Source organism: Gymnoscopelus microlampas (genome assembly GCF_963454915.1).
Source record: "Gymnoscopelus microlampas genome assembly, chromosome: 7".
Taxonomy (NCBI): Eukaryota; Metazoa; Chordata; class Actinopteri; order Myctophiformes; family Myctophidae; genus Gymnoscopelus; species Gymnoscopelus microlampas.
In genome coordinates this window covers 47,448,984-47,475,071 of record NC_139944.1, presented here as the reverse complement: position 1 = coordinate 47,475,071, position 26,088 = coordinate 47,448,984, and the positions used below count along the sequence as shown (strand labels likewise).

Genomic DNA, 26,088 nt, shown 5'->3' with positions numbered 1-26,088 from the left:
AACTGGAGGCGTGTCCACATAAAAACATAATTTTAACAATTTCTGTACACGTTTTTGAAAAAAAATCTTCCTCCTAGTATAACCATAATACCTGATGACTATGTTTTAGGGGGGCGGGAATCACTGAAAATCACAGCACCCCGTCTTTACAGAATGTTCAAAAATAGTGAACACACCCGGGACACACCCGGCTATCTTTTCGCTACCACTGACATACGACAAAAGAATAACACATCAGAAGCTATAGACAGTATAGAAGCTAATCTGGACACGCTCTTCCGTGCATAAGCTTGGTCTTATCTCTGCCAGACAGGTTATAATATATTTCCTATCAATATTACATGAGCTTCCCTCTAATGGTCCTGTTATTTCTGATTACATGTAATCCTTTGCTTTTGACAGCCTTATAGATAATATCCATCCATTCTAATTTAACAGGGCACCATTATAAATCCCATTTGTGATAAACCCCTGAAACGTCTGCTCAATAGCATGGCATTATTAACCCTTCGAGGCCGGGAACGCATCTGTGTCTGAGCTTGTAGATCTGCTATTTTTTTTTAAATCGTGAAAATGTGTGCAAATCTTTGAATATACATATTTTTATTTTTTTTTAAAGCGAACATTTGTAACTCAAATCTTTGCTTCTGCAGGTTCTACAAAATGTCTTCTAAACATTTTTTTGGGGAAAAAAACGTATGTTTCTATATCAGTGGTTCAATTAAAAAAAAAATCGCTTTAAAATACATATATATTATTCAAAGATTTGCACACATTTTCACGATTTTTCAAAAAAAATAGCAGATCTACAAGCTCACAGGGACCCCCAGAAACAAAGATTGGAGTTAAAAATGTATATATATATATATATATATATTCCAAAACTGTGCACAAATGTTCACGATTTTTCAAAAAATAGCAGATCTACAAGCTCAGACCAAAAAAAAAAAAAAAATGACACAGATGCGTTCCCGGTCTTAATGGGTTAAAATGAAGTTAGCCGTTTCCGAGGCACGGACAACCAACCACTACATGGAAGTCAAAGAGGCAACCCGGCAATGTGCAGTAAATAGATAGTTAAGTGTTAATGGTGTCCACTTATACCAGAAGAATAGAACCACGGGTTGGCTGTGATTGTAAAAGGAAGAAAAGACAGATGGAAGTGATTGAACTGCAGAGGATCCCTTCCTTGCATACTAATATACTCCCAGACTCTCTCCCTTTTATTTACTCTGGGTGTAATCGGAGTGCATGTGTGGTTGTGGTGGTGTGTGTGTGTGCGTATTCCAGTGGTGGAAAGTAACTAAGTACATGTACTTTAGTAATGCACTTAAGTACAATTTTGAGATATTTTTGCATTACTGGAGCATTTTCAATTTTCAGTACTTTTTACTTCTACTCCACTACACCTCGGAGGCGAATATTATATTTTTTACTCCACTACAATTATTTGAAAACTTTATTTACTAGTTACTTTGCATACATTCATTATTATATTATAAAACATACTGTACATTAACCACTTCAGCCCTATTTTATACATAGGCCATTTGAAAATAGCCGATCTACAAGCTCACAACGCGTCGCATCGCGACGCGTTGTGAGCTTGTAGATCGGCTATTTTCAAACATTTTAGTACTTTTACTTTGATACTTTAAGTATATTTTGATGCCAATACTTTTGTAATTTTACTCAAGTAACATTTTTAATTCCAGACGTTTTACTTGCAACAGAGTATTTCTACATTGCAGTATTGATACTTTTACTTAAGTAAAACATTGGGAGTACTTTTCCCACCACTGTGTGTATTCCAAGACGGTGTACTAGTGGGGATAGTCCAGAGATATTTCCCCTCATCTTAATTAGCCTAAAAGGAGGGCAGGCAGGCACTAAAGCTGCCAAATTTTGTGTGTGTGTGTGTGTGTGTGTGTGTGTGTGTGTGTGTGTGTGTGTGTGTGTGTGTGTGTGTGTGTGTGTGTGTGTGTGTGTGTGTGTACTGGACAGAAAAACTACTGGGAATTTACAGAGCACTTGTCTGTAAAATTCACAGCCACACTACAGTAGCCATGAATTACACTGGGGTTTTTCAGCTTAGCTAATAAAAGCTGTATTAGCACTGTGTGGGCTAAGTCAAGACAATAGCCTATAAGGGCTTATTATGCTACTGTAAGACCCAGCAAAATGTAGTAAGATGTCCCTGGCCGGTTGACTTTGTTTTACTCGTTCTGCTCTGTTCTGAATTTTCACAAAGCACCGCATGATGTGTGCCATTTAGGCGTATTCACACCACGGTGGCCATTTTAAGTAAAGTAAATATTCAAAGATTTGCACACTTTTTCACAATTTTTCAAAAATAGCAGATCTACAAGCTCATAGCGCGGCACTCGGTGCCGCGCTATGAGCTTGTAGATCTGCTATTTTTGAATAGCCCAAAGTGTAAAATAATGCTTTTTAGCTCAAATCAAAAAATGACACAGTTCCAGGTCTTAATGGGTTAAGTAAAACCCCCCCACTTAAGTAAACCCCCCCCACTTCAGACAGACAGACCCACAGACAGACAGACAGACACACACACACACACACACCCACACCCACACACACACACACACACACACACACACACACACACACACACACACACACACACACACACAGAGAGAGCAAGAGAGACAGAGAGAGAGTTTGAAATAAGAGCAAAATGGCCATGATGTGAATATGGCACAGGGATTAAAGTAAAAAATAAATAAATACATATTTTGTCAGGCCAAGCCCCAATCTGTGATTTGTGAAACAGCGTGACAAGCCAACTATCGTTAAAATCGTGACAAAAATGATGAATCATTTCTACGGTAATCGATAATTTCCCTATATACCATTACCTGATTTATCATTGAGAAATATAATGCTATAATATGAATCTAAGCCATTGTTTAGTGACGAGCAGCAATTCAAGATCACTTTATAGGAGGGGTCTCCAACAGGGGGTCCGGGACCCCTGGGGGGTCCTCAGAGTTACTACAGGGGGTCCGCCAAATCTTTGTGTGTTATCTTTTTCTTCTTTTTTTTACCTTAACCACTTGAACCCTGGCATCCCTTTTCTGTGGAGAACTTTAGCCAAAAATAGCCGATCTACAAGCTCACAACGCCTCGCGCTGCGAGGCGTTGTGAGCTTGTAGATCGGCTATTTTTGGCAAAGAGATATATAGGTGTTGAGGGGAAAAAAAGAGCAGAGCAGACCCCAAAGTAAACAAAAAAAGTTGAATCTGAAACACAATTTCATACAATATAGAGTAGGGGGTCCCTGCTTCATCTCTCTCTCAGCTAGGGGGTCCTTGGCCTGAAAACGTTGAAGACCCCTGCTTTATAGGATATTGACTGATTTTGCAGATATGAAATCATTACTACAAAGCACAGCTGTCCCATGTCTATGTCCCATATTACTATGGGGGGGGGGGGTATGGTAGTTTACTGTTAGTTAGTGTATAAGGCTACACTTTATCAGCCGAATGGTGCAGAGCAGCAGTGGTAATGGTACGAGCCAAGAGAAAGACACGCTTGCCGGCCTCTGTGGAATGAGTCCAAATGACTGGAATCAATCGTTACGACTGAGAAATAGTAATCCATGATATTGTCAATTGGAGGAGTCGATCATGCCGTCTCTGGTTTGTTTAAGTCAAGAGAAACAGGAAGCTAAAAGACCAGGGGATCATTATTGTGCAGACAAATGATGCAGAGTGCAGCTGCCATGTGTAGCTTTTTAACGAGCCTACTATTTATCCATCTCCTATTTAGTGGAGTTGAATGAAGACCAGAGGAAGCCAGTAGCATCATGAGCCCTCATAAAGCAGTGGTTCTCAACCTTATCAGGCTGTGACCCCCCCCAAAATAATCATATTTGAACCGGGGACCCCCCACCCTGACAAGCACTTGGAATTGTAAGAGTTCAGCCACTTACATTCAGCCTGACTCGGTTCCACAGATAAATATTGTGAAAATAGCAGATCTACAAGCTCACAACGCCTCGCAATGCTATTTTCAAAATGTTTGCCTCTTTCTTATATTATTTGACAATTTGGCCAATGTTTGACCAATGTTTGTGCGTGCGTGCGTGCGTGCGTGCGTGCGTGCGTGCGTGCGTGCGTGCGTGCGTGCGTGTATGTGTGTGTGTGTGCGTGCACGTGTGCGTGTCTGTGTGTTGTGAGCATCCAAGGACCTGCAGTGAGGGACTTGACTTCTTTGCTGAACACACAGTGGAGACCACAACAACAGGCACAAGGTCAACTCCAATGGTTTAAAATGTGCTTTAACACGCTTTATAGCATGACTCAATGCTGTGGGGATCTGTTCCTCCAGTACTGTATGTCTGGATAAGATCTACTGTACACAGTGCACACACACACTAAGCCCTCAGCCTGCAGCCTGCAGGAGGAGACCGTCTGCTTGGGGACAAGGCCTCGGGGACCGTGGTGTAGCTTTTTAGCCTGTCTCCTTTAATCCAATCAATATGGGAAAGCATCTGTCCTTTTAGATTTGAAACCACTTTAACCATTACTTTATACTTTGGGGCTATTCAAAAAATAGCAGATCTACAAGCTCATAGCGCGGCACCGAGTGCCGCGCTACGAGCTTGTAGATCTGCTATTTTGTTTTTGAAAAATCGCGAAAATTTGTGCAAATCTTTCATTATATATATATATATTTTTTTTTTAAGAGAACATTTGTAACTCAAATCTTTGCTTCTGGGGGATTCTACTCATTTCTTCAGTTACAGTTTTCTGAAACACTTTTATGTTGCTATAATATCAATGGTTCTCAAACTTTTTCATGTCAAGGACCACCGAAAATGATATGTATTATATATGTATAAGATTTGAGTTAAAAATGTTTGCTTTAAAAATATATATATATATATATTCAAAGATTTGCACAAATTCTCACAATTTTTCAAAAATCTACAAGCTCACGCGTGCGTGCGTGCGTGCGTGCACACGCACACGCACACACACACACACACACACACACACACACCTTATTATCACTTTAAGCTCACTACAAATCCCCAAATCCAAAAGATTACAATACGTAGGACAACAAATACAGCACAGCTGTCCTCCTACACACAGCAAACACAGACTCTACAGCCAGACCACTATGTGACAGTGTTATCACAAGTAAAGAGGAAATTACCTACAGTACACTCGAGTTCCATTTTAGAGGCAAGTCTTTCCAGTAATAAAATGGCAACTAAAGTAATCAAAAAGGTCAACCAAAGAACAAGATTCTCGTACAGGCTGCACCTCATGGTACCATATAGCACCACAAAGGCCTTAACCCATTGAGACCTGAAGCCGATTCTACATGTCTCCTAAATCTCAACAGTTTTCTGAAAAACGTACAAGCTCATAGCGCGGCACTCGGTGCCGCGCTATGAGCTTGTATATCTGCTATTTTTGAATAGCCAAAATATAAAAGGTTAAAATTATTCTGATGCTATATTTACACATTTTGCTGGGTACCCCCTGGAACCCCCTCAAGTACCCCTGGGGGTCCCCGGACCCCACTTTGAGAACCAAGGCCTTAAAACAAACTGGTAATGCTACTGCTGGGCCTCACAGCTACAACTCATTTAACCCCTGCTCACTTTGCTAGGGTCGAATGTCGCAGGGTTGAGGATAGAGTACAGCAACTTGCAATGGGCCTGGTCTACAAGATACACTACACCACAAAGACACCCATGTACTATGTACCTGTCAAACTACTTCAAAAACGTCACGTCCACAATCATAACACCAGAGGGAGCTCCACTAATCACATTCGTTCTCCTAGCTATGCCACAAAAATGTGGAACTCCCCACCAACAGCCGTAAAGGAGTGTAAATCCCTACTCTCCTTCAAAACCGCTCTAAAAGAGCACTTACATGTGGCTGCAATTCAAAACTGGCCCCTGTAAAAAGTCAAACAATTGACTCAATTTACAATTGATTGAGCACTTTGTTTTTACAATACATCGGTCAAAACATCGGTAATCATTGAGTGGGCTAGGACACTCCAAAATCGGGATCGACAAAGGACCCAAAAAATCTGGCATCAGTCGGTGATTGGAGTGTGTGTGTGTGTGTGGCCCACATTTTTGGCCACATTTTGGACATGAAATCAGTTGTCTGGGGACACATATCTATTATCTAATGTGGGACAAAATTGGTGTCCCAAATACGATTTTACAGCAGTTTATTTAAGGTTGGGTCAGATGGGTTACTGATGAGAGCAGCAAAAAAACACGCACACGCACGCACACACACACACACACACCCACCTCAGGTGCTGCTGACTACTCAGCTGTGCGTTCTCATTATTACGCAGCCAACCTTTAAAATGTCCTACAGATGTTTGAGAGCACATACTTCACACAGCGTACATGAACATAATAATGGAGGAGCATTTTGCCGCATAGGGCCTCCTGCACTGTAATCAAACAAGGCATAGTGATTAGCAGCAGGCAGCGGGGTTGTTGGGTCCAGCAGGCATATAGTAGGCTGTAAATCTATGCCTGGCAAACAAACCCTTCATAGGAGTGGATCTAGCTAGTGATTCAGAGTGGATTAAGGCAGAGAGAGGTCCATAACCTGATGGCTGCATCCAGGGGCTCTGCTTCCACTTAGAACAGTGGTTCTCAAACTTTTTCATGTCAAGGACCCCCAAATTGACACTTATTAGCCCGCGGACCACATTTGAAAAGATATGCCAGGGACCCCCATAAGAGAAGATTTTTTACAGCTCTAGCAGTGATTCTCAACCATTTTAATTTCAAGGACCCCCAGTTTGACATGCATTAGGCTAAAGACCCCCATTTAATGGCATTTATACCTCTGGGACCCCAATTCACATTGTAAAACCAATGTTAATTTAACTCTGAGAGTGTACAAATGGAACCAAATGGACCCGTTAGGGTGCAATTGGTTCACTCGCAGAGTTACAGACCCATAAGGGTCCATTTGGTTCCTATCCATCATTTAGCTGGGGACCCCCTGGAAACCCCTCAAGTACCCCTGGGGGTCCCCGGACCCCACTTTGAGAACCAATGACTTAGAACAACACTACACAAAGGCATGAAAATACTCAAGTTTTAAAAGGGGGAATTAGAACATTATAGTTGGTGTAATGGTTCCTGCAGGTTGGCCTGTTAACTAGCTGCAGGCTATGGCAGTACAGTACAGTACAGTACAGTACAGTACAGTACAGTACAGTACAGTAGATTTTATCCAGGACATTTTACTTTGTGTTTATACCGACGGGACAGAGGAGCATATTAATGAACAGTACATAATTATGTAGCGTAAATACACCAGATTCATCAGTGATGCTAATTTTCATCCGCAGTCCCCACAAAAAAAAAAACACAGAACGGTTTTGAGGTCCGATTGCCGGATCCGGATTTTTCCTGGCCCACCGATGACTGATTTTCAGATATTTTGTCAAAAAGTGCAAAATCTATTCTAGTCAATAAGAAAAACTGAAAGATTTGATTTGAAGTTTTTCTTAAAAATGTGAAATTCAAAAATAGCTCAAGATCACAACGCAACGCATTGTGTGAGGCTGTAGATCAGCTATTTTTTGAAAATGTTGGAAAACGTTTTAGCTTAACACATTGCGTATATATACGGTTTTGGGAATACAACCATGGAGTGCCAAAACCGTATATATACGGTTTTTGAAAAAAAATCAAAAATGTTTTTTTTTTATTTTTATTTATTTTTCCTTCACAGCACCAGGAGATATCATTTTTCAAAGATTTAGACTCCAATCCACTTCCTGGTTAACTTATGATTTCAAAAGCCTGTATCTCGGCTCCTAAAAAATGGTTAAAAATCCTGGCACTCAGTGTACTCTGTTTTTTAAAAAACCTGGCACCCCATGTGTTAAAATGAAGAAATTGCTAGGTTGAAAGTGAAATTGAAAGTGGTGAAAATCGGGACTCATCGGCTGCATAAGTGCCGATACCAACGTTGTCAAGAAAGTCAAATAATGGCCGATATATCGACCCCCACCGGCTCAGGAAGTAGGATGCCCCCAACACACACACACAGAGCACACACACACACACACACACACACACACACAAACTCGCAGGGACGTGCACAGATAGACTCTAGGTGGTGCTAGAGCACCTGCCCTTTGCCCTCTTGACCAGAAGTGCCCTTTTGAAAGAAAGGGCACTTCAGTTTACAGCAGGGGTCATCAACAGGGGGTCCGGGACCCCTAGGGGGGGGTCCTCAGAGTTACTACAGGGGGTCCGCCAAATCTTTATGTGATATGATTTTTCTTTTTACCATAACCACTCGAAACCTTTAGCGTCCCTTTTCTGAGGAGAACTTTAGCCAAAAAATAGCAGATCTGCAAGCCCACAACGCCTCGCAGCGAGAGGCGTTGTGAGCTTGTAGATCTGCTATTTTTGGCAAAGAGGTATAGGTGTAGAGGGAAAAAAGAGCAGACCAAGTAAACAAAAACAAGACATGACTCAGTCATGTATACCAGCTTGTTATATGTTTTCTCTGATTTGTCTTGCAGAATCTGGCTGCTAGCACTGTTAGTGGCTCCCCATTGGCTTAGACCTGTTGCTTATTTCTCTCGCAGAATCTGGCAACACTGCCAGAGAGGCGAGAGGCGTGTCTAGTACCATAGCTTGGGAGTTCAGAGTATGGGAAAGTATCCCCATTGGCTTAAAGGGCAGCCAATGATGAAAAATGTGTCGAATGCAAATCTGTAATGTGTTTAATGCTTGCAAGCTGGTAAAAAGTATAATTTACTTGAGCACCTGCCCCTCAAAAAAATGTCTGTGCACGCCACTGCAAACTCATGACACATCTGGCAGGGAGGGAGAACCGGACTCACCTGAACTGGTGGTGTTCCCTGGAGCTGCGTATCTTGGAGGAGAACCTCTCGGCCAGCTTCTCCAGGCTGCGCGAGTACTCCAGCTGGATCTCCGCCTTGCGCCGGAAGAACTCCTGCAGGTCCTGCAGGAGCTGGATGCGAGAGTCGGACTGCTGCTCCAGACACTTGAACTGCTCCACCAGCTGATTACGGATCTCTGTCAAATCACACACACAAAAGCAACTAGGCCTGTCAAAAAAAATCGATTCATGATTAAATCGCGATTCTTAATGCCACGATTTTAAAAATCGATTCAAAATATTAAAATCGATTTTTTGAAGAAAAAAAAAGAAAAAAAAATGTTTTTTTTTTTTTTTATAAGTTAGTACCTTTTTCACTGGCAATTTGTCTGAAATCAATGTCAGAAAGACTGACTGACATGATCTGGCTGCATTGAAGTGTATGATTCAACTTTTCATGGTTTATATTATATTAAAATGTTCTAGTATAATTAAAGCAAAGTGATTTAAGGTAGAAAATCGCAATAAATCGCAGAATCGAATATCAATTAATCGCAGAATCGCAATTTTAATCGAATCGGCACCCTAGAAAATCGCAATAAATCGCAGAATCTAATCGAATATCAATTAATCGCAGAATCGCAATTTTAATCGAATCGGCACCCTAGGAATCGATTTTGAATCGAATCGTGAGGTAAGTGAATCGTGACACCCCTACTGTACGGTCTGTGTGTGTACGCCAGTGGTTTGTTCCCCAAACGGCATGCCGTCGTGAGCAGTGTTGGAAAAAGTACACATATGTTCAATACTGCAATGTAGAAATACTTTTGTACTTAACCCATTGAGACCTGAAGCCGATTCTACATGTCTCCTAAATCCCAACAGTTTTCTGAAAAACGTATGTTTCTATATCAGTGGTGCTCAATCTTTTTCATGTCAAGGACCCCCAAAATTATATGTATTTTGCCGCGGACCACCATCAAAATATTTTGTTCCAGGGACCCCCAGAAGCAAAGATTTGAGTTTAAAATGTTCGCTTTAAAAATATACATATTCAAAGATTTGCACACATTTTCACGAATTTTCAAAAATAGCAGATCTACAAGCTCATAGCGCGGCACTCGGTGCCGCGCTATGAGCTTGTAGATCTGCTATTTTTGAATAGCCCAAAGTGTAAAATAATGCTTTTTTGTCTCAAATCTAAAAATGACACAGTTCCAGGTCTTAATGGGTTAAAGTACCAAAAGTAAAAGTACTAAAATGTTGGAAAAAAGCCGATCTACAAGCTCACAACGCAACACATTGTGAGCTTGTAGATCGGCTATTTTCAAATAGCCTATGTATAAAATGGGGCTAAAGTGGTTAATGTATGTTTTATAATGTAATATATTTATATCTGCAAAGTAACTAGTGACTAAAGTGTTCAAATAATTGCAGTGGAGTGAAAGTACAATATCTGCCTCTGAGATGTAGTGGAGTAGAAGTATAAACAATTGGAAATACTCCGGTAAAGTAAAAGTACCTCACAATTGTACTTAAGTACAGTGCTTGAGTAAATGTACTTAGTTACTTTACACCACTGGTCGTGAGACAGGTCCAGGTGCGCCTTGGGGTTTTATGCCAACTACACATTATTGCAATATATACAAACATTATGCAACTATACAAAAAGTTATGAATGATCTTTTCATAGATTTCCCTTGCAACCAACCCTCGTCTACTGAGAGTACTATTTTCAACATCAACAAACGGCAAATACGTAAAATAAAAAAACACCGAAAACAATGAAACAAAGAATGTACAGTGCACAGAAGCAGGGACGTGCACAAGTAGACTCTAGGTGTTGCTAGAGCACCTGCCCTTTGCCCTCTTGACCAGAAGCGCCCTTTTGAAAAAAAAGGAAAAAAACAGCAGGGGTCTTCAACAGGGGGTCCGGGACCCCTAGGGGGTCCTCAGAGTTACTACAGGGGGTCCGCCAAATCTTTATGTGATATGATTTTTCTTTTTACCATAACCACTCGAAACCTCGCATCCCTTTTCTGAGTAGAACTTTAGCCAAAAATAGCCGATCTACAAGCTCACAACGCCTCGCGCTGCGAGGCGTTGTGAGCTTGTAGATCGGCTATTTTTGGCAAAGAGGTATAGGTGTAGAGGGAAAAAAGAGAAGACCAAGTAAACAAAAAAAAGTATAATTTACTTGAGCACCTGCCCCTCAAAATGTCTGTGCACGCCAGTGCACAGAAGCATACAGCAGACCACCTCAGCCAAAACCCCAAACAATAAGTTATCTGAGAATCCTTTTCCAGTGGATGTAGCTTACTTAGAGCTGGAAACGCCATCATTACATTACATTACAGTCATTTAGCAGACGCTTTTATCCAAAGCGACTTACAATAAGTGCTTTCAACATAGGTAGGGAACGAAAACTACTAATCACCAGAAGTCTTAAGTGCATTTCCTGCAAAAACAAGCAACCAAGAGTATACCTAGCGCTAAGGTAAAAGTGCAATATATCAGCTACCTACTTTCTTAAACAGATGAGACAAAATAGCAAAATCAAATGAGCACGAGCTAATACAAAAAGTGTATCGACTAAACAAGATCCAATAACACAGTACAACAATAAAACAAGAGTTCGTACAACTAGTTAACAACAAGTAAGCCAGGCAAAGAGGAAGGGTAGTGTTTCCTGAAGAGGTGGGTTTTCAGCCTGCGGCGAAAGATGGGCAGTGACTCTGCTGTCCTGACATCAGTGGGAAGTTCATTCCACCACCACCACCACCGCCATCAGAATTCCGACACGTGTAAGTGATATGCTTATCTTTCTTTTTAAATGACAATGAATGAGGTAAACACAAACACAGTTTGGAATGGTAATTTAAAAAAAAAATGTGATGCCTTGATTGCTTTGTTTTCAAAGAACACAGGATACCAATAATTAAACAGTTGCTATTGGATGCCATGAGAAGCCTGTATTAATTTGATAAAACAATGACTGTGTATTAATTGAGCAGCACATTTCATTGTTGAGGCTATTAAAGGGATATTTCACTTTCAGAAAAACTTTTGGTGATTTTATCATCTACTCAAGCCTTTGTCAGCCCCCAGGACAGTTTTTAAGTTGCTCGATTCAGTATTTAGATATTTGATTTTCATTTTATCAGACACGCCCCCTTCCTATACAAACCCATTGTAACTTCAAACTCCATTTTAACCATGTTAGATTCATCAAAAACACCCGTCCTTGGTTCTGGTGACTTACCCTGCCCTCCTAATGCATGAGAGGGCCGTGTTTTTCCGAGATTTTTTTTCATTTTTTTTATTTTATTTTTTTATTGTATTTTATTTTTTTCATTTCCCCCAAAAAATATTAAAAATAAATGAAAAAAGTAATTGAAAAAACACGGCCCCCTCACGTATTAGGGGGGCGGTAGGAGACGGATGAACCAAGGACGGGTGTTTTTGATGAATCTAACATGTTAAAAATGGAGTTTTAAGTTATAATGGGTTTGTATAGGAAGGGGGCGTGTCTGATAAAATGAATATCAAATATCTAAATACTGAATCAAGCAACTTAAAAACTGTCTGCGGGGCTCACAAAAGCCTGAGTAGATGATACAATCACCAAAAGTTTTTTTGAAAGTGAAATATCCCTTTAACCCATTGAGACCTGAAGCCGATTCTACATGTCTCCTAAATCTCAACAGTTTTCTGAAAAACGTATGTTTCTATATCAGTGGTGCTCAATCTTTTTCATGTCAAGGACCCCCAAAATTATATGTATTTACTATTTGGCCACGGACCCCCATCAAAATATGTTGTTCCAGGGACCCCCCAGAAGCAAAGATTTGAGTTAAAAATGTTCGCTTTAAAAATATATATATTCAAAGATGTGCACATATTTTCACGATTTTTCAAAAATAGCAGATATACAAGCTCGCAGCGCGGCACTCGGTGCCGCGCTGCGAGCTTGTATATCTGCTATTTTTGAATAGCCCAAAGTGTAAAATAATGCTTTTTAGCTCAAATCTAAAAATGACACAGTTCCAGGTCTTAATGGGTTAAAAAGAGTTCATTTTGAAAGTGCCAACACAAGTGCTTTGAACCTTGGTAGCGGCTCATAGCTCTGTCGCCAGCACTTTTTGGGCTTTTTCAGAACCCATCCCAGAGTTGTTTTTTGGTTGGTTGCTGCTAGCTGTTCAAAAAAGACAAACAATCATTTGTAGCTTGCAGATGTATAAATTCACACAGCATTCCTCCTCCTGCTCACACAGACTGCAGAGGGAACCGCAGAGAGCGAGAGGGTTCAGACACTTTAAATAAACCACATCGAATGAGGGCTCCTCTCCGTGCAAGGAAGCCGGGAACACTGAGGGAATAATTCTCTCAGTTCGCTCATGGTTTTCTAAAGAGGCGAGGACACACTTCTGGCGCGCGTGACCTATTTTTCCCAAACTCATCTGTCAAGCGCTCTGCTGCAGCTGTTTGCTTCAGAGTTCCCTTTTGTCAAAGAGTGCGTTTTTTTTTCTCTTCGTTTTCTTTCTTTCTTTTTTTTTTCTTCCTTGCAGTCATTCATGCAGACTGGTGTCACATTTTTCCAGTATTTTTTTGTTTTTTCTTTCTTCTTTAACTCATTAAGACCGGGAACGCATCCCATTGTCACTTTAAGATTTCTTTGGGCTATTCAAAAATAGCAGATATACAAGCTCGTAGCGCGGCACCGAGTGCCGCGCTACGAGCTTGTAGATCTGCTATTTTTTTTTTAAATCGTGAAAATGTGTGCAAATCTTTGAATATATATATATTTTTAAAGCGAACATTTGTAACTCAAATCTTTGCTTCTGGGGGGGGGGGGGGGGGTCCCTGGAACAAAATATTTTGAGATGGGGGTCCAGGGACAAATACATATAATTTTGGGTGGGTCCTTGACATGAAAAAAGTTTGAGAACCACTGATGCAGCGACATCAAAAAAAAACGTAGGATTTAGAAGAAACATTTTGTAGAATCTGAACCTCAGGCCTTATTAAAGGGTTAAACAAAACAAACCAAAAAATTGGGAAAACTATTTTGAGGGAAAAAAATAATGGAAACGAGAAAGTGGGGGGACGGGGGGGGTTAAAAAGCTGTGAGTCGAAAAAAAGCGTGAAGCGACGTCTCTCTCCCCGGCTGGTCTCTAGTGCTGAGGAGGAGGAGGAGGAGGAGGAGGAGGAGGAGGAGACCTCTGGCTGCATATATAAGGGCTCTCGCAAAAAAATCTATAAGCCTCCCCCAGCGTAGCATGGGCTGGGAGGGGGAGAGAGAGAGAGAGAGAGAGAGGCCCTTAGGATAAAGGGCTGGGAAAGGGCTGGGACAATGGTTAACCACAGATTGTAGCATGCAACTTGAGGACCTTGGGGGGGGCGGGGGGCCATGCAGGCAAGGCAGGCGGCACAACATCACAGGGGGGGGGGGGGGGGAGAAAAGGCTCTCCCCCTGAATGCACAACATTGTCGCTGCTGCTGCTGTTGCTGTTGCTTAAGCTTAACCCATGAAGACATGAGGTTGCGATTCTGCAAAATGTCTTCTAAATCCTAACAGTATTCTGAAAAAAACATATGTTTCTATATCAGTGGTGCTCAAACTTTTTCATGTCAAGGACCCCCCAAAATGATATGTATTTTGGCCGCCGACTCCCCATCTCAAAAAAATGTTTAGTTCCAGGGACCCCCCCCACCCAGAAGCAAAGATTTGAGTTACAAATGTTCGCTTTAAAACGATATATATTCAAAGATTTGCACGCATTTTCATGATTTTTCAAAAATAGCAGATCTACAAGCTCGTAGCGCGGCACTCGGTGCCGCGCTATGAGCTTGTAGATCTGCTATTTTTGAATAGCCAAAGTGTAAAATAATGCTTTTTTGGGGCGGTGTAGCCGCCCCCTATAAGTGAGTTTTGGACACTGACCAATCCTGCACCGTGATTGGCCAATAGTCTACAACGCATTGTATACCCCTAACCCTTCCATTGTTAATGCAAATCGATACTTTTGCAAAGTCAGCCAATCACATTACAGCTAGTGTCATCACCACTAACTGTAATGTGATTGGCTGACTTTGCAAATTCAGGACTGTGATTGGCTAGCGAAACACATGACACATGTGCAGCCCTATGAATAGCAGTAAGGACTTTTAAAAAAGTCATTTATCCTTTTTTTAAAGTGAGTCATGTTGTGATGACCACACACCGCCCACTTCACACTGGGTGTGATTTTTTAATCTCAAATCAAAAAGTGACACAGATGCGTTCCAGGTCTTAATGGGTGTTAACTCAAGTGGCTTCGCCCCTGGAAGAAGTCAGAGCTCGTATATATATATATATATATCCATGGGAAGGGCTTGTTGGCTGAGCCAAATTACACACTGAGCTGCGTTGGAAACATGTGCCTGTGTCGTTGCTGCGGTCGTGCCATACAGTTAGTATAATAGTCCACCTGCCTATAGCGGAGTTGTGTCACTTCCCCCCCAGGAGCCATTATTTTTGCATGTAGGATCCTCCTGACAGTGGAGCCCAACTCAGGGGGGGCCACGCTCAGATCATGCCTTTCCTTAAAGGGTAAGACCACTTTGGTAGAGGTTTGGGTTGTGTAGTTACCTTGCCATGATGTAACTCCAAAGGTGGGCAAGAAATAAAAAATAATTGCTCCATTGATTAGAAGTTGATCATTCAAAATATGCTCCTCATTGACTTGCATTGTACGGTAAAACAGCTCTCAAAGTCACTCTTTTAGCACGTAAATGAACCCAAACATAGCTGATTCAGACAATATAGATTATAGAGCATCACCAAACCCAGTACTGGTTGTTTTTTTAATAAAAATGTCAACTTCCTGTTGATTTTACTATTTGAAGATCTGGATCCGGATCCGCCTATCCAGTCCGGGTTTTCTACTTATTAAAAATGGCAAAATCAACAGGAAGTTGACATTTTTAAAAAAAACTAAAAAACAGTACTGGGTTTGGTGATGTTCTATATTGTCTGAATCAACTTTGTTTGCGTTCGTTTTTGTGCTAAAAGAGTGACTTTGAGAGCAGTTTTACCGTACAATGTCAATGAGGAGCATATTTTGAATTATCAATTTCTAATCAATGGAGCAATTATTATTTATTTCTTGCAGACCTTTGGAGTTACATCATGGCAAGTACTACACAACCCAAACCTCTACCAGAGTGGTCTTGCCCTTTAAGACAGGGACAAGACTTGAAGCCAATTCTACAAAATGTCTTCTAAATCCCAATAGTATTCTGAAAAAAAAAAACGTATGTTTCTATATCAGTGGTGCTCAAACCTTTTCATGTCAAGGACCCCCAAAATTATGTTTATTTGGCCGCCGGCCCCCATCTCAAAATATTTTGTTCCAGGGACCCCCCCAGAAGCAAATACTTGAGTTACAAATGTTTGCTTTAAAAAATAATATAAATTCAAAGATTTGCACAAAATGTCACGATTTATCAAAAATAGCAGATGCAAGACCCGAACAACACCCAGTGACCAGTGTTGCCAGATTCTGTGACAGAAACAAGCAACCAGGTCTAGGAAAACCAGCCCAAAAGAAGCGGGAGCCATAAAGGTCAGGGTTAATTAACAGCATTCAAACCGGGAACGCGTCTGTGTTACCACTATATCCACGTTTTATACTTTAGCTATTCAAAAACAGCAGATATACCGTACAAGTTCATAGATCTATGAACTTGTAGATCTGCTATTTTTGAAAAATCTTGAACATTTTGTGCAAATCTTTGAATATATATATTTTTAAATAAACGTTTGTAACTCAAATCTGTGCTTCTGGGGGGTCCCTGGAACAACATATTTTGAGATGGGGGTCCGCGGTCAAATACATATCATTTTGGGTGGTCCTTGACATGAAAAAGTTTGAGCACCACTGATATACAGTAGCAACATCCTTTTTACTTTTAAACGGTTAGGATTTAGAAGACATTTGTAGAATATATATTCAAAGATTTTCACACATTTTCTAAAATAGCAGATCTACAAGCTCATAGCGCGGCACCAAGTGCCGCGCTATGAGCTTGTAGATCTGCTATTTTTGAATAGCCACAGAAATGTTTAAATGACACAGATGCGTTCCCAGTCTTAATGGATTAACACTGAGGATTTTATAGTGTACTTATTTAATTCAGTTGGATTTTACGTCCTTGTGTAACATCTCCAGTGGCGTGCACAGACATTTTGAGGGGCAGGTGCTCAAGTAAATTATACTTTTTTTTTGTTTACTTGGTCTGCTCTTTTTTCCCTCTACACCTATACCTCTTTGCCAAAAATAGCCGATCTACAAGCCCACAACGCCTCGCAGCGCGAGGCGTTGTGGGCTTGTAGATCTGCTATTTTTGGCTAAAGTTCTCCTCAGAAAAGGGATGCTAGGTTTCGAGTGGTTATGGTAAAAAGAAAAATCATATCACATAAAGAATTGGACCCCCTGTTGAAGACCCCTGCTGTAAACTGGAAAAAAAAGAAGTTTTTTTTCTCTTTTTTTCAAAAGGGCACTTCTGGTCAAGAGGGCAAAGGGCAGGTGGCCTAGCACCACCTAGAGTCTATCTGTGCACGTCCCTGAACATCTACATATAGCATGAGGACATAAACACACACACACGGATTACCTTATTGGCTCTGTAGTCTTGCCCATCAAAATCATAAATCACTGTTGAAATGATCTGCATGAGGCTCATACTGTCCCTTATCCCATTCAATCCGGGAACACATCTGTGTCATTTTACATTTCTTTGGCTATTCAAAAATAGCAGATTTACAAGCTCATGAGTGCCACGCTACGAGCTTGTAGATTTGCTTTTTTTTGGGGGGGAAAATCTTGATAATTTGTGAAAATCTTCGAATATAATACATATATTTTTAAAGGGATTTTTTTTAACTAAAATCTTTGCTTCTGGGGGATTCTACAAATGTCTTCTAAATCCTAACAATTATTATTTTTTATTTTTTTTACGTATGTTGCTATCAGTGGTTCTCTCTCACTTTTTCATGTCAAGGACCACCCAAAATGCCATGTATTTGGTCGCGGACCCACATCTCAAAATATTTTGTTCCAGAGACCCCGAGAAGCCCGCCACTGATTCACGATGCATCCAGTTGGTTTGCTGGTGCTGGACACAGAGTGACAGTTCAAAAGATAAAAGACCATGTGATATTTTCTGTGTTTTTAAATAAACTAAACACTTGTTAGGAGCAATGCTAAGTATTCTTTTGATGCTTCCATAGATAGAAGACATGCTGGCTGGCTTCTATGGAATCCAAAATGACTGAAATAAAATCAGTCTTGGCGACTGAGAGAACGTCTTTAATCCATGCAATAGAGGCTGGAAGGAACCATCTGCTTGTAGGGGGGTTGGGGGGGGGGGGGGGGGGGGCATGAAGGGGGAGTGGGCCTGGTCCCCTCAAACGTTGAAGTGTGGTAAACCTCCTCATCACGGCCTCCTCCTCCACGCCCCACTGGAACCGCAAACAAATGATAACTAAAACCACAGCTAAATATAACCTTCAAAAAGCTTTTAAAGTAGCCTATCATTGGAGGACCTAAGAATATTATGGATGGAGAGACCAGCGTGAAAAGAAAAAGAGGTGAGCAACATATGGATTGTATTTAACCCATTGAGACCTGAAGCCGATTCTACATGTCTCCTAAATCTCAACAGTTTTCTGAAAAACGTATGTTTCTATATCAGTGGTGCTCAATCTCTTTCATGTCAAGGACCCCCAAAATGATATGTATTTGGCCGCAGACCCCCATCAAAATATTTTGTTCCAGGGACCCCCCAGAAGCAAAGATTTGAGTTAAAAATGGGTCGCTTTAAAAAAAATATATATATTCAAAGATTTGTACATATTTTCACGATTTTTCAAAAATAGCAGATCTACAAGCTCGTAGCGCGGCACTCGGTGCCGCGCTACGAGCTTGTAGATCTGCTATTTTTTAATAGCCCAAAGTGTAAAATAGTGCTTTTTAGCTCAAATCAAAAAATGAGACTGTTCCAGGTCTCAATGGGTTAATTTGAGAAGGAACACGTCCTCCAACCGTTTGTTTAGGTTTTTGTTTGTTTGTTTCACATATATCATTATTTATACATTATACATTAAAAAGATACAACAATTTACAACAGGACTGTCCGATTGGCCCCTCCGCAGGGACCACTTTTCAAAAAGAACCAGGCGACACGCCGCCCGCCTCTACCCAGACAAGGCACCCCAATCCTGGGTACGGGGCTGGGTGGAGGGGACCCCCCAGTCGGCCCTCCACGCCACGCACCTGCAGGAAAATTCCTTGAGGCAGGATGGCAGAAGCCGTTCTCCCAGAGGGCCCTGGACACTTAAAGCGATTTTTTTTTCTTCAAAAAGAACCAAGGCAGGGGCCTCATGCCGCCCCTCTACCCAGCCCAAGGCACCCCGATCCTGGGTACGGGGCTGGGGGCAGTGAGGGCACCCCCTCCTCCGCAGGGATCAATTTTCAAAAAGAACCAGACGACACGCCGCCCGCCTCTACCCAGACAAGGCACCCCAATCCTGGGTACAGCCATTAAAAGAGCACCTGTCTGCAAATGGTAGCTGGTCCTATTAACGTCTTTAAGCTTAAAGGAGAATTTTGGACAAAGTTTTCCTTCTTACCTTTTCTATGATGTTATGATATCTTAGGATGAATGGTAGGCCTACAGCAGAAAATTTTCATAACTCCATCCCGGGTCCGCCAAAACGTGCGCGGATAGGCCTAGATAGGTTAGATCACATATTTTAATAGCTTCTTTTGCTTCTTTTTTTTTGGTGAGATCTGACGTTCATAGTGACAGAACACAACAGTAGTCTCGCTAGACGAGATTTCAATCTCGTCTAGTGAGACTTGAGTCTTTTTTTTGGTTGCATAGTGTTCTGTCACTATGAACGTCAGATCTCACAAAAAAGAAAAAAAATATATATATATTAAAAGCTATTAAAATATGTGATCTAACGCAAGGCCTATCCGCGCACGTTTTAACTCACTGAGTGCCCATTAACGTGTTTCACGTGTTTTTACCGCTATGGCTCAACGTGCCAATGACGTGTTTCACGTGTTTTTGGAAAAAAAACATTTTTTTTTGAAAAACATGTTCAGAACCCAAGATATCATCATCTGAAGATGTGCAGCTCCATCCACTCCTTGTTTAACTTAGAACTGAAAAAGGCCGTATCTCGCTTCCTAAGCACTTTTTGTTTTCTGTGAAAAAAAAGCTGGCACTGGGACAACATCATTCTGAAATAATTCTGGCAATGCTGGCACTCAGTGAGTTAAGCTGTGGCGGACCCGGGATGGAGTTATGACATTTTTTCTACTGTGCCCATTCATCCTAAGATATCATAATAACATCATAGAAAAAGGTAAGAGCGCATGAAAATGCATTGTTGTTGCACAGGGTCGTTATTATGTGCAAAGAATGCACACAGGGCTATGCGCTCAGAACATAATTCCATCCACATGCACATCATGCTGAATGTTGTATCCATCATGGTGTGGGGAAGGTCAACACAGTGCTTCTTCTGCGTCGTCTCTCATCCGTTTATATGGCACAGTTTAGTGTCAGAGTGACACGTTTAATGAGCTGATGAGAGGCTATGAAGCTTTAACCCATTAAAGACCGGGAACGCATCTGTGTCATATTTTATAACATTGGGCTATTCAAAAATAGCAGATCTACAAGCTCATATTTGAGTTAAATTAATGTTCAATTCAAAATATATATATATATTCAAAAATTTGCAAAAACTTTATGATTTTTCAAAAATAGCAGATCTACAAGCTCACAGCGCGGCACTCGGTGCCGCGCTATGAGCTTGTATATCTGCTATTTTTGAATAGCCCAAAGAAATCAAAAAAAAAAAAATGACACCGATTGCGTTCCCGGTTTTAAAGGGTTAAATGGACCTGGCGAGAGCAGATGGCATCGTTGTGACGAAGGAGGAGGGGACCGCTCCGGCCCCGACCTTGAGACGATATATCATCGTTATATGATCTGAGACACACCCCCACCCCCCACCCCTTCACACCGGGACCACCTGGACCACCACTGGACCAGGAAGTAGAAAAGACCTCCAGTGTACGCTTTGTCACTCCACAAACCAGGAAAACAACTTGAAAACAATACATGGATGTCCTGAGCTTTGACATTAAATACTCTCTAGACACAGGGGGGGGTCTTCAACAGGGGGTTCCGGGGACCCCTAGAGGGTCCTCAGAGTTACTACAGGGGGGGGGGGGGGGGGCTGCCAGATCTACGTATGTGTGAAAGGATTTTTTTTTTTTTTTTTTTTTTTTACATTAACTACTTCAACTCTAGCATCCCTATTCTGAGGGGAACATTAGCCGAAAATAGCAGATCTACAAGCTTGTGCTTGTAGATCTGCTATTTTCAGCACAGGGAGGGAAAAAAGAGCAGACCGAGTACAAAGTCAAAGGTCAAGTTTACCAAGTATGGAGGGTTTAAGTGGTTAAATGTTAAACATGGTTAAACATGAATCCAACATATTAACTGAATGACTGCCAGAATTATTTCAGATTTTTTGCTGTTGTCTGCCAGAGATTTTTCATTGAAATTAAAAAAGTACTCAGGAGCCGACATACAGAATTTTTAAGTTTTGAGTTAACAAGGAAGTGGATGGGAGTCTAAATCTTCGAAAAATCATATCTCCTTGGTCTTAGGGTCAAATAAAAAAAAAAAAAATGTTTTCAATTTATTTATTTATTTTCATTAGAACGCATTTATGCGTGATTGGCGGCCAAGTGCGCTAATTAATAGATCGCATTTATGCGTGATTGGCAGGAATTGAGTTAATAGAAAAGGTCATGTGTAAACAAACAAACACACGTTCATTTACACAACAAACACACGTTCATTTACACAATGCTGATGACAGTGATGATAGTCAAACAAGCTAGATTATGAAGAAAAAAAATCACACCCTGTGTGAAGAGAGTGGTGCCTTTGATGAGCCCCGTATTGATGTTGTCATCAATGTTTGTTTATTGGACACACACCCGGACAGACAACACGGACACACGGACAAAGTCAGATATAGGAGTGGTTGGCACCACTCAAAAATGAAAAGATTTAATCTGAAACACAATTCTACACAATATGTATTGGGGGTCCCTGCTTCATCTCTCTCTCAGCTAAGGGGTCCTTGAAAAACACTGAAGACCCCTGCTCTATCCATAAGCTTCCTAGGGCATGGTGCATCACTTCCTGTCCATTTGATCAGGTATCAGGGATCAAAGGAAGTGATGCCCACCATGCCCTAGGAAACTTGTGGATAGACTTAGTAAGCAGGACGGTCAGGACCTGAGTTGACTCTTGACTTGGACTTCTTTTTACCGTCTACACACCAAATTCTTTGTTTGTTTCCCCGACCACCAGCGGGTGACGCAGGGGGGACTACTGAACGGCCATGCCGAAAATAGGTTGCTTTATTCGGATACAATGCGTGTCACTGCCCGCCCCTGCCGGTTCTCTGAATTTTTATTTTTAAATAGGCTCTTTCATGATAAATTGACCACATACATGAAGTTAAACAACTAAATTCTATCCAAACGCTATCTTAAAAGTAAATTCCGTGCCTCAAAAAAGAAGTCTGAGAGCGTTTTAAAACTGAAAGTAAAAAGTAAAAACTGCCCACAGAAAACAATGGTGGCTCGTTCCATTTTTGTCGGCTGCACTCGGTTCCATTCGGTTTCACTCAAACAGTTCACACGGACGCGCACGGACGCGCATTTACGTCCCAGACAAACATAAACTGTAGGGAAAATACGGATTTCAGAAAGAGGACTGTGTTTCAATGCAGGAAAACACCCCAGCATCATTATATAGTGGCTGATAGAGGGGAAAAAATGCAAAATATATATATATAAATATTTTTTTAAATTTAGGCTTAATGTTGCCTAGAATCCCTTTAACTATGCTGAGTGACAAATTCCCAAATCAATGAATGTGCCATGAATGCCCATTGAAAGCATCCAATGTTGTCACACGTTCTTGCTTCGAATGCATCTCTCTATACATCATGTGAGCGTGTTTTATCACAAACAAACCTACAGTATAACCCATTCAAACCGGGAACGCGACTCTGTCATTTTACATTTATTTGGCTATTAAAAAACAGCAGATATGCAAGCTCAATAAATCCAAAATGGAATCGATAGAATAAATCACTGAGACGACAACTATGTGCGAATGCCGGCACCAACAATAACAGATCAGTATTGCTATTGACTGATTGATTGACTGACAGGAGTCAGCTAAATCTTCCTTTGAAGAAAGGTTTAGTGCGTGCGTGCGTGCGTGTATGTGTGTGCATATGCGTGTGTGTGTGTGTGTGTGTGTGTGTGTGTGTGTGTGTGTGTGTGTGTGTGTGTGTGTGTGTGTGTGTGTGTTTGTATTACTATACTTGTGAGGACCAAACGTCCCCACAAGTATTGTAGCATATGAGAATGAGATGTTGTGAGGACCATTTTCTTGGTCCTCACAAGACAAATTGTTATTTTATGGTTGAAAAAATATTTTTAGAGACACGTTTACAATTAGAACAAGATTCAGGTTGGGGTTAATATTAGGATCAGACATTTAGATGTCAGGTTTAGGGGTCGGGTTGTAGATTTTCCCCATTTTATACTTAGTTGTGCGGCGAGGGCACATACCGTAAAATGACCGATTTACAAGCTCACAACGTGTCGCAGCGCGACACGTTGTGAGCTTGTAGATCTGCTATTTTCCGGCTTAAAAATGTCCCAAAGAAATCATAAATCAATCATAAAATCGGCTTCCTAAAATGTTGATGTCCTCACAAGTATAGTAATACAAACGTGTGTGTATGTGTGTGCGTGTATGTACAGTATGTGTGCGTGTGTATGCATGTATATGTGTGTGTGTGTGTGTGTGTGTGTGTGTGTGTGTGTGTGTGTGTGTGTGTGTGTGCGTGTGCGTGTGTGTGTGTGTGTGTGACTGTGTGTGCAGTTGGCTGGAGGTAAAGGGGTTGGTCAGGTTATGCGGGGCTGCAGAGTAGACCGGCTCGTCTTAAAGAGGAGCAGTAAAGACGGTTCATTTCCCCTGAGGGTGATGCATATAAACCCTAATCACTTCACAGGCCGTGAAGTTTGATGGCGGGGGTGCATCCTCTCAGCAGCTCATCTCTGACCCGTGATGATATGAATACCTAAATCAATGCACGCTTCATCATCATGCACACCCTCTGCAGGGGTGTGCCGATACACTCATTTCACCATATCGATACGATACGATATATGGCACTTTTTGTTGTCTCCACCAGGAGACTATGTTTTCACTTTCCGCCCCCCCCCCCGCCCCCCCTCGGCCAAGCTAACATTGGTCAAGCCTCACGTGACACGTGACAATACGTTGAAAGAATGTGCTCTGATTGGCTAGTGAGACGCATGACGTATCAGCGGCCTATAAATAGATGTGTCACTTTGAAAGAGGCTGTGCCTCTTTCAAAGTGAGGTAAGACAGGAATAATCACGAAATGGCTGAGAAATGGCGGAGTAACACTTAAGACAGGATTAATCAAGTAACACTTAAGCCAGGATTAATCAAGTAACACTTAAGACAGGATTAATCAGGAACAGTACTGGCGGAGACCTGTGCTCCGAGGAGCACATTTTCTAGTTTATTATGAAAATATATGGGGGGGGGGCAAATGCTAACTTCTGTTTTTGCATCATTATTACTATTGCAAAAAAAATGAAATAATAATAATAAAACAATAATATATATATATATATATATATATATATTTATTTATTTTTTAAACGCCACAACGATAAATATCGTCACGAAAACGTATCGCGATATATCGAGGGACGATATATCGAGGGACGATATATCGAGGGACGATATATCGGCACACCCCTAACCCTCTGTATGTTTCACTCAGTAGAAAACAAGGGAGGGCAACCAGAATCTGTCTATGACATTGGTTCTCAACCTTTTCAGACCTCGACCCCCAAAAAGAATCATATTTGAGCCGGGGACCACCCAACATAATCATATTTGAACTGGGGACCCCTCACCCAGAAACGCACTTGGAATTGTAGGAGCTGCTGAGGTATTACATGTAGTTCTGACATGGTTCCACAGATAAATATTGTGAAAATAGTAGATCTACAAGATCTACCTGAGGGTCCCGACCCACAGGTTTATGACACTGAATGAAGAATATGAAGGACAATGAAGGAATGGAGGCAATGGAAAACACACAAGCGCTTTCTGTTGTAACTGGGAGCAGAGCATTGTGTGAAATATAAACCGTTTCAGAAGAAGGAATCAAGCTCTTTCCAAAAACACCCACGACATCATCACATGACATCATCGCTGACATCATCACAGGTGCACAGACAGACGCACACACACACACACACACACCAAACAAAAAGAACCTCATCTAGTCCCTAACCCAGCTTCTATATCTGTATCTGGACTCTACACTGCAGCAATGACCGCAATGTGTGTCATAGCCTTAACACTTTAAAAGAAGCTCTCGCCGTACAGTAATAGCAATCTTTGCTTATCATCAAACAGAGGCAGGGGATATGGATAGGAGAAGAACTGTAGCTATGAAGCCTGTAAGCACATGACGGCAGATGCTACAGTTGCAAAATGACATTGGGGATTAAACAGCAGCGTGGGATTTGTTCAAATGATAATGCATGTGAAAGGGAAGAGAGCAGAAGACTGAATTGAGTTTTGCCATAGTCAGTCTGGATGTGCATGTCTGGGCACAGAGTGCCGCGCTATGAGTTTGTAGATCTGCTATTTTTGAAATCTTTGAATATATATATATATATGTATGTTTCAAAGAGAATATTTTTAACTCCGATCTGTGCTTCTGGGGGTCCCTGGAACAACATATTTTGAGATGGGGGGTCTGCGGCCAAATACATCATTTTGGGGTCCTTGTCCTTAGGATTTAGAACACATTTGTAGAATATTGAAAGATTTGCAGTTTTTGCACAAATCTTCACAATTTTAAAAAAAATAGCAGATCTACAAGCTCATAGCGTGGCACTCGGTTCAGTCTTATGCTCTCTTCCCTTTCACATGTATTATCTTAACATTTTGAACAAATCCCACTAGTGATGCGCGGGTTGACCCG

General features: G+C 41.3%; 1 protein-coding gene across 1 annotated transcript in view; it reads right to left on the bottom strand.

Moving 5' to 3' along the window:
- Positions 1–26,088, bottom strand: part of srgap3 (SLIT-ROBO Rho GTPase activating protein 3) — a gene marked incomplete at its 3' end in the record, with an annotated part of 174,912 nt that overhangs the window by 124,287 nt on the left and 24,537 nt on the right. Inside the window, exon 2 of the mRNA XM_084061860.1 lies at positions 8,890–9,085. Coding sequence (XP_083917986.1) covers positions 8,890–9,085 — 196 coding nt within the window. The remainder of the gene's footprint in view (positions 1–8,889; positions 9,086–26,088) is intronic.